At 36.1% G+C, this 12,368-nt stretch overlaps 1 protein-coding gene across 1 annotated transcript; it reads right to left on the bottom strand.

Moving 5' to 3' along the window:
- Positions 1 to 5,417: 5,417 nt before the first annotated feature.
- On the bottom strand, positions 5,418 to 7,581 carry LOC127519841 (SLAM family member 5-like). The gene is made up of 4 exons (XM_051907499.1): positions 7,491 to 7,581; positions 6,579 to 6,905; positions 6,115 to 6,405; positions 5,418 to 5,999 (listed from the first exon to the last, which is right to left on the bottom strand). The coding sequence occupies exons 1-4, from the start codon at positions 7,537 to 7,539 to the stop codon at positions 5,800 to 5,802; spliced, it is 867 nt and encodes a 288-aa protein (XP_051763459.1). The 5' UTR covers positions 7,540 to 7,581; the 3' UTR covers positions 5,418 to 5,799.
- Between the last annotated feature and the right edge of the window lie 4,787 nt (positions 7,582 to 12,368).

Here is a 12,368-nt window from a genome sequence, read left to right as displayed (position 1 = left end):
TGTCTACGACAGCGCACTGCGGATTAATAGCCAAATGAAATCTGCATATCAAACCGCATCTTTGTTGTGGTGCATTCCCTTACGAAAATTAACCATGGTTTTACTACGAATAAAACCAAAAAACATGGTTCTTGTAGTTTTTCCATTGTAACCATGAACTTACCATGGTTTTGCTACAAAAACCATAGTTTAACCACAGTTTTAGAAAGGGCTACGATGTTATGCGTATTTGATGGCTTGTAAATAGCTGTTCATTTCTTCTTCAGGTTTCTTCGGTGTTGGTTCAGATATGTCAGTGTCAGTGATGGAGGAAGATTCAGTCACTTTATACACAAATGTTGAAACAATCCAACAAGAAGAGATTAGATGGTATTTTAATGACACACGCATTACTGAAATCACTGGATATCCCAATAAATCCTGTACAGATGTTCAGTGTGAACATGGAGAAGAGAGATTCAGAGACAGACTGAAAGTGAATCATCGGACTGGATATCTGACCATCACAAACACCAGAAACACAGACTCTGGACTGTACAAACTACAGATCAGCAGCAGCAGTGACAGTCTTCTTCAGCTCTTCAGTATTTCTGTTTATGGTGAGTATTATATGATCCATCCATTTCAGGTCTTAAAGTCTCTACTAATGATAAGTTGATTCAGGTGTGCTTGATTAGGAAGAGCTGAAAATGTGTACCGTTGGTGTGCCAAACAGGTTTAAGAAACACAGGAATAGGGCTTGTGCAATCATTTTCATCCATAGGTTTTTTTAAAGTTGTGTAGTTTGTTGTTTTCAGCAAAATGTTCCTCCAGCAGCTGTTGGTTTTTGTTTTAGATGTTCCTGATTCTGAACGAGATGAAATGAAAAGAAAGTCAGTGATGGAGGGAGAATCTGTCACTTTAGATCCTGGTGTAATTAAACACCCAAATCATTTGATGAAATGGGGTTTTAATGATGTTCGCATCACTAAAATCAGTGGAGATCTTAGTTTTATCTGTACTGATGCTCAGTGTTTATATGCTGATGAGAGATTCAGAGACAGACTGGAGCTGGATCATATGACTGGATCTCTGACCATCACAAACACCAGACCTGAAGCACCATCAGATTCAGCATCATAAAGAGCTTCATTGTTAATTTCACTGGTGAGTTTCATTTAGTGATGAAACTAAGAAAATATATTCATCTTTGATCTTGTATAGGTGTCTGATCCTCTATGTGAAGTGGGAACTGTCTCTCTTGCACGTATTTCTCTACTCACAATCTTTATTATCTTTAGAAAAGAAAAGAAAATAACTTTCTTATTGTATAATTTTGTTTGGCTTATAATTATGATCATTTCTTCAGGTTTTGTTGGTGTTGATACAGAGAGAGTGTCAGTGAAGGAGGGAGATTCAGTCACTCTAAACACTGATGTTGAAACAAACCATCAAGAAGAGATTAAATGGTATTTTAATGACATTTGCATCACCAAAATCACTGGAGATCAGAATAAGATCTGTGAAGGTGGTGATGAGAGATTCAGAGACAGACTGAAGCTGGATCATCAGACTGGATCTCTGACCATCACAAACACAGACTCTGGACTCTTTAAACTATAGATCAACGGCAGAAGCAGCAGCATCATAAAGAGCTTCACTGTTACTGTCACTAGTGAGTAACATTTAATAATTCAATGTATTTTCCCTTAAACAGTTTTAGAAAACAGTTGGACATTTTTAAATCGACCCAGTAAGTGTTTTCATTGTGGTCTTTCACATGCACATGAAGTAACACACGGTTGTCACAACAAACAAGTGCTGTTCACATTTCTAATGTTATTAACATGAAAATGTATGAAATAGTCAGTTTGTCTGTGCTGATGTTTCCAGTTGATCTCGAAGTGCTGATGCTGTTTTAGTTGCCGTTCTTCAAAAATCCCACCAGAGGGCGCCATTTATCAGTTAAATCAATATCATACAACTGATTACTGAGTAGAAAAGTGTAAGATGATTATCAGTCATTCTCTAAATAATAATGACTGTCTGTCTTTATGTGTTTCAGATTCAGGTCTGTCTTCAGCTGCTGTAACAGGAATATGTGCTGCTGCTGTTATTGTTGTTCTTCTGTTTGTTGCTGCTGTAATTTACAACTGCAAGCGTCAGGCTGGACAAAATGGTGATTATTACACAGATGGTTTCAAGAATGAGATTTATTGTGTGAGTAAACTTTGTTTTTTGTTTTTAAATTCTAATTAAGCAAAAGAAATGTTTAATTGAGTTTATATTGTTTAAACAGAGATCAAGATGCAATGCATTGATCAGGTGAGAAACTCTGTGCACTGAATCTGCTGTCTGTAAAAAAAAAAAAAAAAAAAAAAAACTGATTCAGATCTGTGACAGTATGTGGTTTGATTCAGAAATCATTGTGTAGAGACATTAATTACATCTGACTCTTCAGCTGCTCTCTGTACAGTGAATACACTTTGTAATATTGTATAATTAACTAGACAGATAAAGTTTAAAAAGATAAAGTGACAAACTTTGATGTTGGCATTATGAAGCCTTGTCTGCAAGTTTGAAATATCTGAGGAAAAACCTTCAAACTTCAAGCTTTTTAGACAAAATCAATAAAATGTTGTGAACATGTTTTAGCATCTTGCTAGCATGTTTTTAACGTTTATAACATGTTGTTAGCATGTTTCTAACATAAACATGTTTCTAGTATGATTTAACACATTGTCATCAAATTACCAGCATGATTTTACACATTGCTGTTTAAGAATTTTGCTAACATGATTTAGCATGTGACTAGCATGATTTAACCCATTGGTAGTATGATTTAACACATTACTAGCATGTTTTAACATGTTTTAGCATTTTGCTTGCATGTTTCTAGCATAGTTTAACATGTTATCCTAGGTTACTTGAATTTGTTAGTGATAAGACTGCTTAAATACTCTATAGCCTGGTTTCACAGACAGGGCTTAGATTAAAGGCCCATGCACACCAAGGACAATAACTATAACAATAAAGATATAGTTCTAAAAATCATTCTGAGAATAGCAGAGTTCACACCACAACTATAACGATTATGATATAGATAAAGCAATATCAGTGGGATCACTTTTCAGAACTATTTTTTTTTTTCCAGTTGTTGAACGATAAAACACGGACAGCCAATCAGAATCCATTTGATTTAAAGGGTGCGCACATTTCAAGTGGCAGATGACATTGCGAGTAGTTTATCGCTGAGGTCCAGAAAAATCTACCACTGTCTGACAAGTCAAACCCTCTTTGCAAGGACACCTTAAAGAAAATGGATATATGGAAAACAATCAGTCATACCCTCGGAATAAATGGTGAGAAGTATTAATGATGAGATCGTTATGCCAGACTAGTTTCGACAACATTGTCTTGCCTCCTTTGAAGTTGCAGTGAAAAAGACTAGGTGTTGTTTTTATTCCACTATATTGACTACGTTCGCTAAAGTCACTGTTAGATTAGATCGATTACACTAGTTATTCACTCGAAACATAGCATGCTGAGGACATCTGCTGGTTAAAGCCGTGTAAATGCAACAAGAACAACAACATGTTGTACATACTTTGAAACTGCCACATGTGAGCTTAGAATACACAGACCGTTATTGTCCGTTAATGTGGACGCAAATATAGTTATCGTTATAGTTATCTTAATAGTTACTGTTCTTGGTGTGAACGGCCTTAAGCCAGGATTAGACCTTAGTTCAATTAGGACATTTAAGTAGCTTTTATATAAACATTACTGGTGTGCATCTTGAGACAAAACAATGGTTCTGACATATTTAAAGGTATGTCAGTGCAAGTTGCTTCCAGTTAAAACAGCTCAAACATGCATTTAGTCTGAGACTAGACTTAAGGCTTGTCTGTGAAACTGTTGGTATATAATACTCTGTTGTAAAAAAGTTTTCACCCACTCAAAGGAAGTCTGTGGTAATTTGGGCCTGTTCGAAAGTCTGTTATGGGAATCCCATGCTTTGGATCAGTTTGAAAAGATACAACACAGAGTCAGAACAGTCTGAAGGTCTGTGCCAAGTTGGGAGCTGAGGGAGAAGTTAATTTTAGAAATTTGGTCTTGGAAGGAAGAATAAAAAGAAGCTTAAAAAGTAGATCAGTATACTAAATAACAGTATACCAATATAATAATAATCTCTATATTATTATATTATATTATATTATATTATATTATCATAATAATATTTACCATAAGCTGTTTCAACCCACGTCTATCAGGGTGAAACAAATGTTTATTATTTTTATGACTATGGCAGCAGAAGATTTAAGACATTGTTATATATATATATATTTTTTTTTAAAAACACACCATAAATTCCTCAAATGTCATGAAAACAACATAATTCCAAGTCTTTAGTATTTTTGTTTCTGTAACTCAAACATCAATCCTGTTCATTTCTTTTACCTTCTTTGAATCCGTGTTTTCTTACAGATAATATATTTACAAAAATATATTTAGGTACCACTTGTAGTACACTATGGGTTCAAATGTACTATAAGTAGTATCTAAATACATTTTTTAAATACAGAGATAGTATATTAAAAGCACATTTTAGTTCATATTTCATGGTGTCTCAAAATAGCACAGTTGAGTACACTTAGATGTTCTTAAGATTATCTTAAAGAATTTTTAGTATATTAGGTACAAAATTAGTGCACGAAAATAGACCACTTTAAGTACATTATAGAAATGTACTTTTTTTTTCACCTGGGCAACTCCACAAACAGCATTACCAGCTTCACTTATCACTAACCAGATTGACTTTATTTCTATCAGATGTCTACAGAAGTTCTCATTGAGAATTAACAGAGGTTTAAACATCAACATCTAAATTAATCCGAATTATTAACTTTTTGTCGGCATGGTCTGAAGATGATCTGGTTAAATTTTCGTGAAAATCGGAGTAACGGCCTAAGAGGAGTTTGAAAAAGTAGTTTTTTCAGAAAATTCAAAATGGCGGAAAAATTTTTATGACGGAAAATGACGTCATAGGGTGCAATCGAATCGTCTTGAGCCAAGAGACTCCAAATTTGCTATGGACACAGTTCAGACTGTCCTCTAACTGTGTGCCAAATTTCACAACTTTCCCACAAACGGTTCTATGGGTTGCCATAGACTTCCAGAGCGGAAGAAGAAGAAGAAGAAGAAGAAGAAGAATTAAAAAAAAAAAAAAAAAGTTGCCAACAGATACAATAGGTGCCTACGCACCTTCGGTGCTTGGCCCCTAATAATTGAAAAACTAAAAATACAGTTTTTAGCAGTATAAGAAGAAGAATAGGCTTAATAATAATGTAAATAATTACAGATAATGTTTTAAATAATGTTTCATTAATGTTAAGCTTTTTGTTGCACACTGCTGAACATTAAAATATGCATAACATTTGTATTCCTGCAGGAGGCGCTCGACATAATAACATGAAGAGACTCTTGAACCTCAGACTGAGAAAGCTTTATTGATAAAGGCAAGTAAATACATATGACAAATGGATAAAAGTAGTAGTAAAGTGAGATCTGTGTATCTTTATTAATTTGTTTTATGTATCTGAGGGAAATCTAAACAAAGCTTTTCAAATTGGATTAAAATATCAGACACTGCAAAAGCAAAGCGAGAGCACAAGCTTAAGTAAAAAAAATACATTTATTAGTACAAAAACACTAAAGGAACAAGAAACACACTTGAGGAACCTTTAATGTTCAGCATGCTGCTTTAGATTTCAATTCTTCCTGAAAAAGATGAACATATAAAGCCATAAATCAATAAATCTAACAAATATTTATGCAAAAACAGTTTCTGAGAAATGACATCACCAGTGAGGTACCTGATGTGTGAAAATGCGCTTGATCTTGTTCAGCTCTCCTGGATCTGATGTCATAAACCAGACCAATGACAGTAGCCACGCCCACCAAAGCAGAGAGGACCAATCGGATCACAGCTTCAGTAGAACCACAACAGTGGACAGAGTCTGAGGAATGAAAACATCTAACTCAACTCAGTCAGTAAAGTCAAAAAATCAAATCAACTCATTCAGTAAATATTAATATCAGCACTGACTTCAACTAATATCAGTGCTGCTGTACCTGCACATGTGTGACAGAGTTGAGTGATGTCCAGATGTTGAGTCTGGTTGCTGATGGGATTGTTCAGCACACAGCTGTAGGTGTTTTTATCCTGATATTCCACCTCCAGAGGTAGAGAGAGACTGATGCTGAGATCAGACACACTGATGCTGGACAATAAACTGTTTCCTTTGTACCAGGAGAGAGTCACATGACTCACATTCATTACTGTGCACATCAATGAACAATTTGATGATGATGATGAAAAACATTGTGAAGAGTTACTGCTGATGACAGGAACAGGCAGATGAGCTGAAACATGAGAGAAATATTGATGAATCTAATCATCTTATTTTCAGTTCACTGTGTTGAGTGAGTGTTAATACTGTCTGTCATCTCAAACTATAAAATGATTTAAAAAATCATTATGTAAATAGTTTATAAAATAAGATTTTATAAGGACAGAACAAATGATCTCTGCCCACCATAGACAGAAACACTGAATGATTTTGATGACGATTTCACTCCACTTATCTCTAGTTTATAAATTCCAGCATGTTCAGCTCTGGTGTTTGTGATGGTCAGAGATCCAGTTTGATCGTCCAGCTTCAGTCTGTTTCTGAATCTCCCATCTAGAACATCATCAAATGTGGAGAAGTTTTGTTTCTGAATGCTGATTTTAGCTATGCTTTCAGCTGCAAATTTCCACAGTATGTCGTCGTCTTCATGTAGTTCAGTAACATCAGTGTGTAAAGTTACAGAATCTCCCTCCATCACTGACACTGACTTCACTTCATCAGCACCAATCACACCTGGAGAACAGAAACATTTAAACAGATTAAGACTCCCGTTGGTTTACAATTCCTGAAATCAGCTGAAGTTTTTGTCATGTACATATGCACTGAAAAACATTCTCAGCAGCAGTAGAGACACGACACAAGATGAAAGCTGAAATAAACAGATGTGTGAGAACCAATAATTTGGTCTTAAATTTATCATCAGTGGAGCAAAATCAATGTGTAAAATTACATAATTTACTGAAAACAAAAGCATGAAAAGAGCATCAAGTTTAGTTATGCTGGATATTTTCAATATATATTTTTTTAAATAAGATGTATAGATCAGTAGATAAAACAGGCTCACTGAATCTTTAATGCTCTCAGGGTTGATGTGCATTTTGACAACTGAATGTCCATGACGTTTTGTCTGTTTATGATTACTGCAGAAGTGTTAAAAAATAAATTATAGGACCTGAATTCAAACTTGTAGATCTCGCAATAATTTTTCATGTGATACAGATAGCAGCAGATGAAAATAATCTAATTTGAACAGTAGCAGCAGCTTTATTACTCTAAAATGGGAAGAAATTAAACCATTAAAATGTTTTTATAACTTACCAATCAGACTCCAGCCGCACAAACAGAACAAAACAAACATGTTAAACATTTTCTTTAACTGTTCAGAGTTTGATCTAATAACACTGTCTGCCAAAACACTCACGCTGGTGTGAGTCCTCCCACAACAGAGTTTGACCCTCCTATTTCACACACTGCATCTGCATATGATATAATGTTATAGTTCAACTGGCCCTTATTGCCCCTTGGGCTGTTTTAACTGATATATTTTAAGATAAAACAGCTAAACAGTGTCATTGTTTTGTCTTGTCTTAAGATGTACACCAGTAATGTTTTTTCTAAGGCACATTTACAAAGTTAATTAAATGTCCTAATTGAACTAAGGCCTAATGCTGGCTTAATCTAAGCCCTGTTTGTGAATCTGGGCCTAACTTTTTTTAATGGATGGAAATATGTTTTTATCAGTTAACATACTTTTTGAAAGGTATTTTTCAGACTGTTAAATGGCTAAAAGTAGAAGAATAACATTGAATATCAGATTCATAGAAAAATATAGCCAAACCCTTGTGATTTTAATATGGTTGTATATATTAATTCAATTCTCTATTATAGTGTGTGCAATAACCAAAATAAAGATGCAGAGTTAAAACCATGTGGTATCTCACAGTGCCAGTTGCACAGAGGTTCATCTTCTGAGTCAAACTGAAAGCAGCTGTGGTCTATTTTCAGAGACGTGGTGTGATCTGTTTGGTGGACACATCTTGTAGGTGAGAGTGTGTATTCAGAGTAGGTGTGTTATATGTAAGTTTTTTTTTCTGGCCTTCTTAAGACTCTTAAATAAAACAACAACAACAACAACAACAAAAACATGATAAACTGTTACTGACACGGAGGGAGAGAAATGACAACTTTCATCTGTTGTAAGTAAGGGAATGTGTGAAGTTTCCACCCACTGTGGTGAGAAAAAAAAAAAAAAAAAACTTAGTGGCCTTTAACCATAGGTTTAGTAGGTTACCAGTGCAAATGTATAGAGAAGAAGGGTATATTTGAATCAGGATGTTGGTTGTATGATGTTCGTTATCAAGATCACATTAGTTATATAACAAATAATAAAACTGATCTCGATCACCTTCACATGCAGTTCACACTAAAGACACAATTTCACACTAATTCATAACTACATGAGTCTCATGGATGATCTTGAAAAACGTAATGAACATAATACAACCAACATCCCTACTCATATGTCTTTGGTCGCTGTAATATTACTTCGGTCAAAAATAGTGAATACCAAACGCGTGAGACGCCAGAACATTGCTTGAGTATATATGTCGTGCTTTTGTCTTCACCGGCTGTGTGCAGTGTATCATTTGACTGAACCTGATCACTCCCGAGTTACTGCATTGTCTTTATAGTTCACAGACATCCCATTTCTATTCTTGAGGTGCTGCCATCTGTCTGTTTCCTGTTGAGCTCGCAGTACTGTGATGCAGCTTTAGCTGCTGTTTCTCAGAAACCCACTAGAAGGCGCCATTTATCATTTAAATCAGTAGACAACTGAAAGGTGAAATATCACAGGCATAATTTGCGGGTGATGGGACGTGTCCCTCCCACTTTTTTTGCCAGGGTCAATATAGAGTACCTCAGGGATGACGTGAAGTCCTAAAATGCTAACTCGCTTCTGGGATTGCATACAAAAACACGTCATCTCTGAGGTACTCTATTGTCTCCACCATCGGAGACAATAGGATTGCTAGTTCTGTGCATACCCTGAGATAAAATCCTGCAGGTGCCCATGTACGTGTTCATATGTTTTGAAGGAGGCGTGGCTTTGGAGACGGTCTGAAAGGAGGGAGGGATCTTATGCTTTCAAGGCTAGCTTGCTATTGCTGTGCTCACTGTAAAGTTTCAGAAGTGACAACTGCATTTAAAAATAGGGTAGGCAATTTCGGTGAGGCTAGCAATAGCAAGCTAGCTTTTAAAGCATGAGATCCCACCCTCCTTTCAGACGTCTCTAAAGCCACGCCTCCTCCAAAACACACGAACGCACAGAGCCTCATAAAGCTACAGGAAGCTTGCGCTCTAGATTGTTGTAAACGCGCTCAGGATCATTTACAGAGGCTGTGGATTACAAGTAATAATGTTGTAAATAATGTTCAGTTTCTTGCACAGACCAATCGTTTCGCTTCATAAGCCCTCAATGAATCACCAGGAGTCATGGGTATTCATTTTGTTTTGCCTGTATATGTTTTTTTGACTCCCAAAGTGACAGTAGCCGTCGACATGCATTATATGAATCATCAAAGACCACAGTTTTAGCTACAAATCTTCTTCACTGTTCTACTGAAGAAAAAGTCACCTACATCTTGGATGGTTGAGTAAATTAACAGCAAATTTTCATTTTGGGTAAACTATCCCTGTAAGAAACAATTAAAAAAACAGTGAATGCACAAGCGCCGTAGTTTCGCCAATAATAAGACCACCTCTGGTTTCATTTAATTTAATTTCATTTCTGTCTGATAGAAAGAACAACTAGTATATTTAAGACACATCATTCAAAGTGTGCTGCATTTTATTAACATTATAAGGGGAACATAAACTTTTTTATATATATATATCAAAGGACCATGCTCATAAATATACAAACCCGATTCCAAAAAAGTTGGGACACTGTACAAATTGTGAATAAAAAAGGAATGCAATGATGTGGAAGTTTCAAATGTCAATATTTTATTCAGAATACAACATAGATGACATATCAAATGTTTAAACTGTGAAAATGTAACATTTTAAGGGAAAAATAAGTTGATTTTAAATTCCATGGCATCAACACATCTCAAAAAAGTTGGGACAAGGCCATGTTTACCACTGTGTGGCATCCCCTCTTCTTTTTATAACAATCTGCAAACGTCTGGGGACTGAGGAGACAAGTTGCTCAAGTTTAGGAATAGGAATGTTGTCCCATTCTTGTCTAATACAGGCTTCTAGTTGCTCAACTGTCTTAGGTCTTCTTTGTCGCATCTTCCTCTTTATGATGCGGCAAATGTTTTCTATGGGTGAAAGATCTGGACTGCAGGCTGGCCATTTCAGTACCCGGATCCTTCTTCTACGCAGCCATGATGTTGTAATTGATGCAGTATGTGGTCTGGCATTGTCATGTTGGAAAATGCAAGGTCTTCCCTGAAAGAGACGACGTCTCGATGGGAGCATATGTTGTTCTAGAACTTGGATATACCTTTCAGCATTGATGGTGCCTTTCCAGATGTGTAAGCTGGCCATGCCACACGCACTCATGCAACCCCATACCATCAGAGATGCAGGCTTCTGAACTGAGTGCTGATAACAACTTGGGTTGTCCTAGTCCTCTTTAGTCCGGATGACATGGCGTCCCAGTTTTCCAAAAAGAACTTCAAATTTTGATTTGTCTGACCACAGAACAGTTTTCCACCTTGCCACAGTCCATTTTAAATGAGCCTTGGCCCAGAGAAAACACCTGCGCTTCTGGATCATGTTTAGATATGGCTTATTTTTTGACCTATAGAGTTTTAGCCGGCAACGGCGAATGGCACGGTGGATTGTGTTCACCGACAATGTTTTCTGGAAGTATTCCTGAGCCAATGTTGTGATTTCCATTACAGCAGCATTCCTGTATGTGATGCAGTGCCGTCTAAGGGCCCGAAGATCACAGGCATCCAGTATGGTTTTCCGGCCTTGACCCTTACGCACAGAGATTGTTCCAGATTCTCTGAATCTTTGGATGATATTATGCACTGTAGATGATGATAACTTCAAACTCTTTGCAATTTTTCTCTGAGAAACTCCTTTCTGATATTGTTCCACTATTTTTCGCTGCAGCATTGGGGGAATTGGTGATCCTCTGCCCATCTTGACTTCTGAGAGACACTGCCACTCTGAGAGGCTCTTTTTATACCCAATCATGTTGCCAATTGACCTAATAAGTTGCAAATTGGTCCTCCAGCTGTTCCTTATATGTACATTTAACTTTTCCGGCCTCTTATTGCTACCTGTCCCAACTTTTTTGGAATGTGTAGCTCTCATGAAATCCAAAATGAGCCAATATTTGGCATGACATTTCAAAATGTCTCACTTTCAACATTTGATATGTTATCTATATTCTATTGTGAATAAAATATAAGTTTATGAGATTTGTAAATTATTGCATTCCTTTTTTATTCACAATTTGTACAGTGTCCCAACTTTTTTGGAATCGGGTTTGTAAATTCACAAATGTTAAATCAATTTTTAGTCTTCAAATAGCTGAAATATATTTTGAGTAGATGGAGGGAAGGGCTCTTATTTTGACATGTCTTGCATTCTCAGATGCAGATTAGTATTTTTTTATTATTATTATTAAGGAATTATCAGTACTCTCCAGAAAGACACAATCTTCTGTGGTGGATGTCGTATTGTGGTTGTTTGGCTGGTGTGCATGAACTGCTTTCTGGATCTACTCAACTTTTTGCCAATAATCAAATCCAAACAGTCAAGTCTTTTATGATATTGTACGTCAAAAATAAATAAATTATTAAAATATTGAAAATAAATGTCATATTAGCAATTAGCAAGATAAGCTAACATACAAAGCCAGTTACTTAGAAACAGTCAATTTCATTCAACATGTTAATTTATTGTATTACCTTGTGAACGCTGATTGGATGCTTGACAGGTACTCCAGATGTATGTGACTTTTCTTCTACAAGTGAACACATGTTCATGTTTGTTTGGACCACACTTTGCCATACTGAAGAACTCCAGGTTAGCAGGTTCAGCAATAATAGGATTCATTATTGCTCCTTAGATGCCAGCTTAGGGATACACACTCATTTTCTGTCATGGTCTGTGGAGCCCCTGAAGTAGCTCACGTATAAAACTCTATTTCAACACTGACACTCATGTCAA

Source organism: Ctenopharyngodon idella, chromosome 10 (assembly GCF_019924925.1).
Source record: "Ctenopharyngodon idella isolate HZGC_01 chromosome 10, HZGC01, whole genome shotgun sequence".
Taxonomy (NCBI): domain Eukaryota; kingdom Metazoa; phylum Chordata; class Actinopteri; order Cypriniformes; family Xenocyprididae; genus Ctenopharyngodon; species Ctenopharyngodon idella.
Note: the sequence above shows the minus strand (reverse complement) of the source record. Positions and strands in the feature narration are given on the sequence as shown.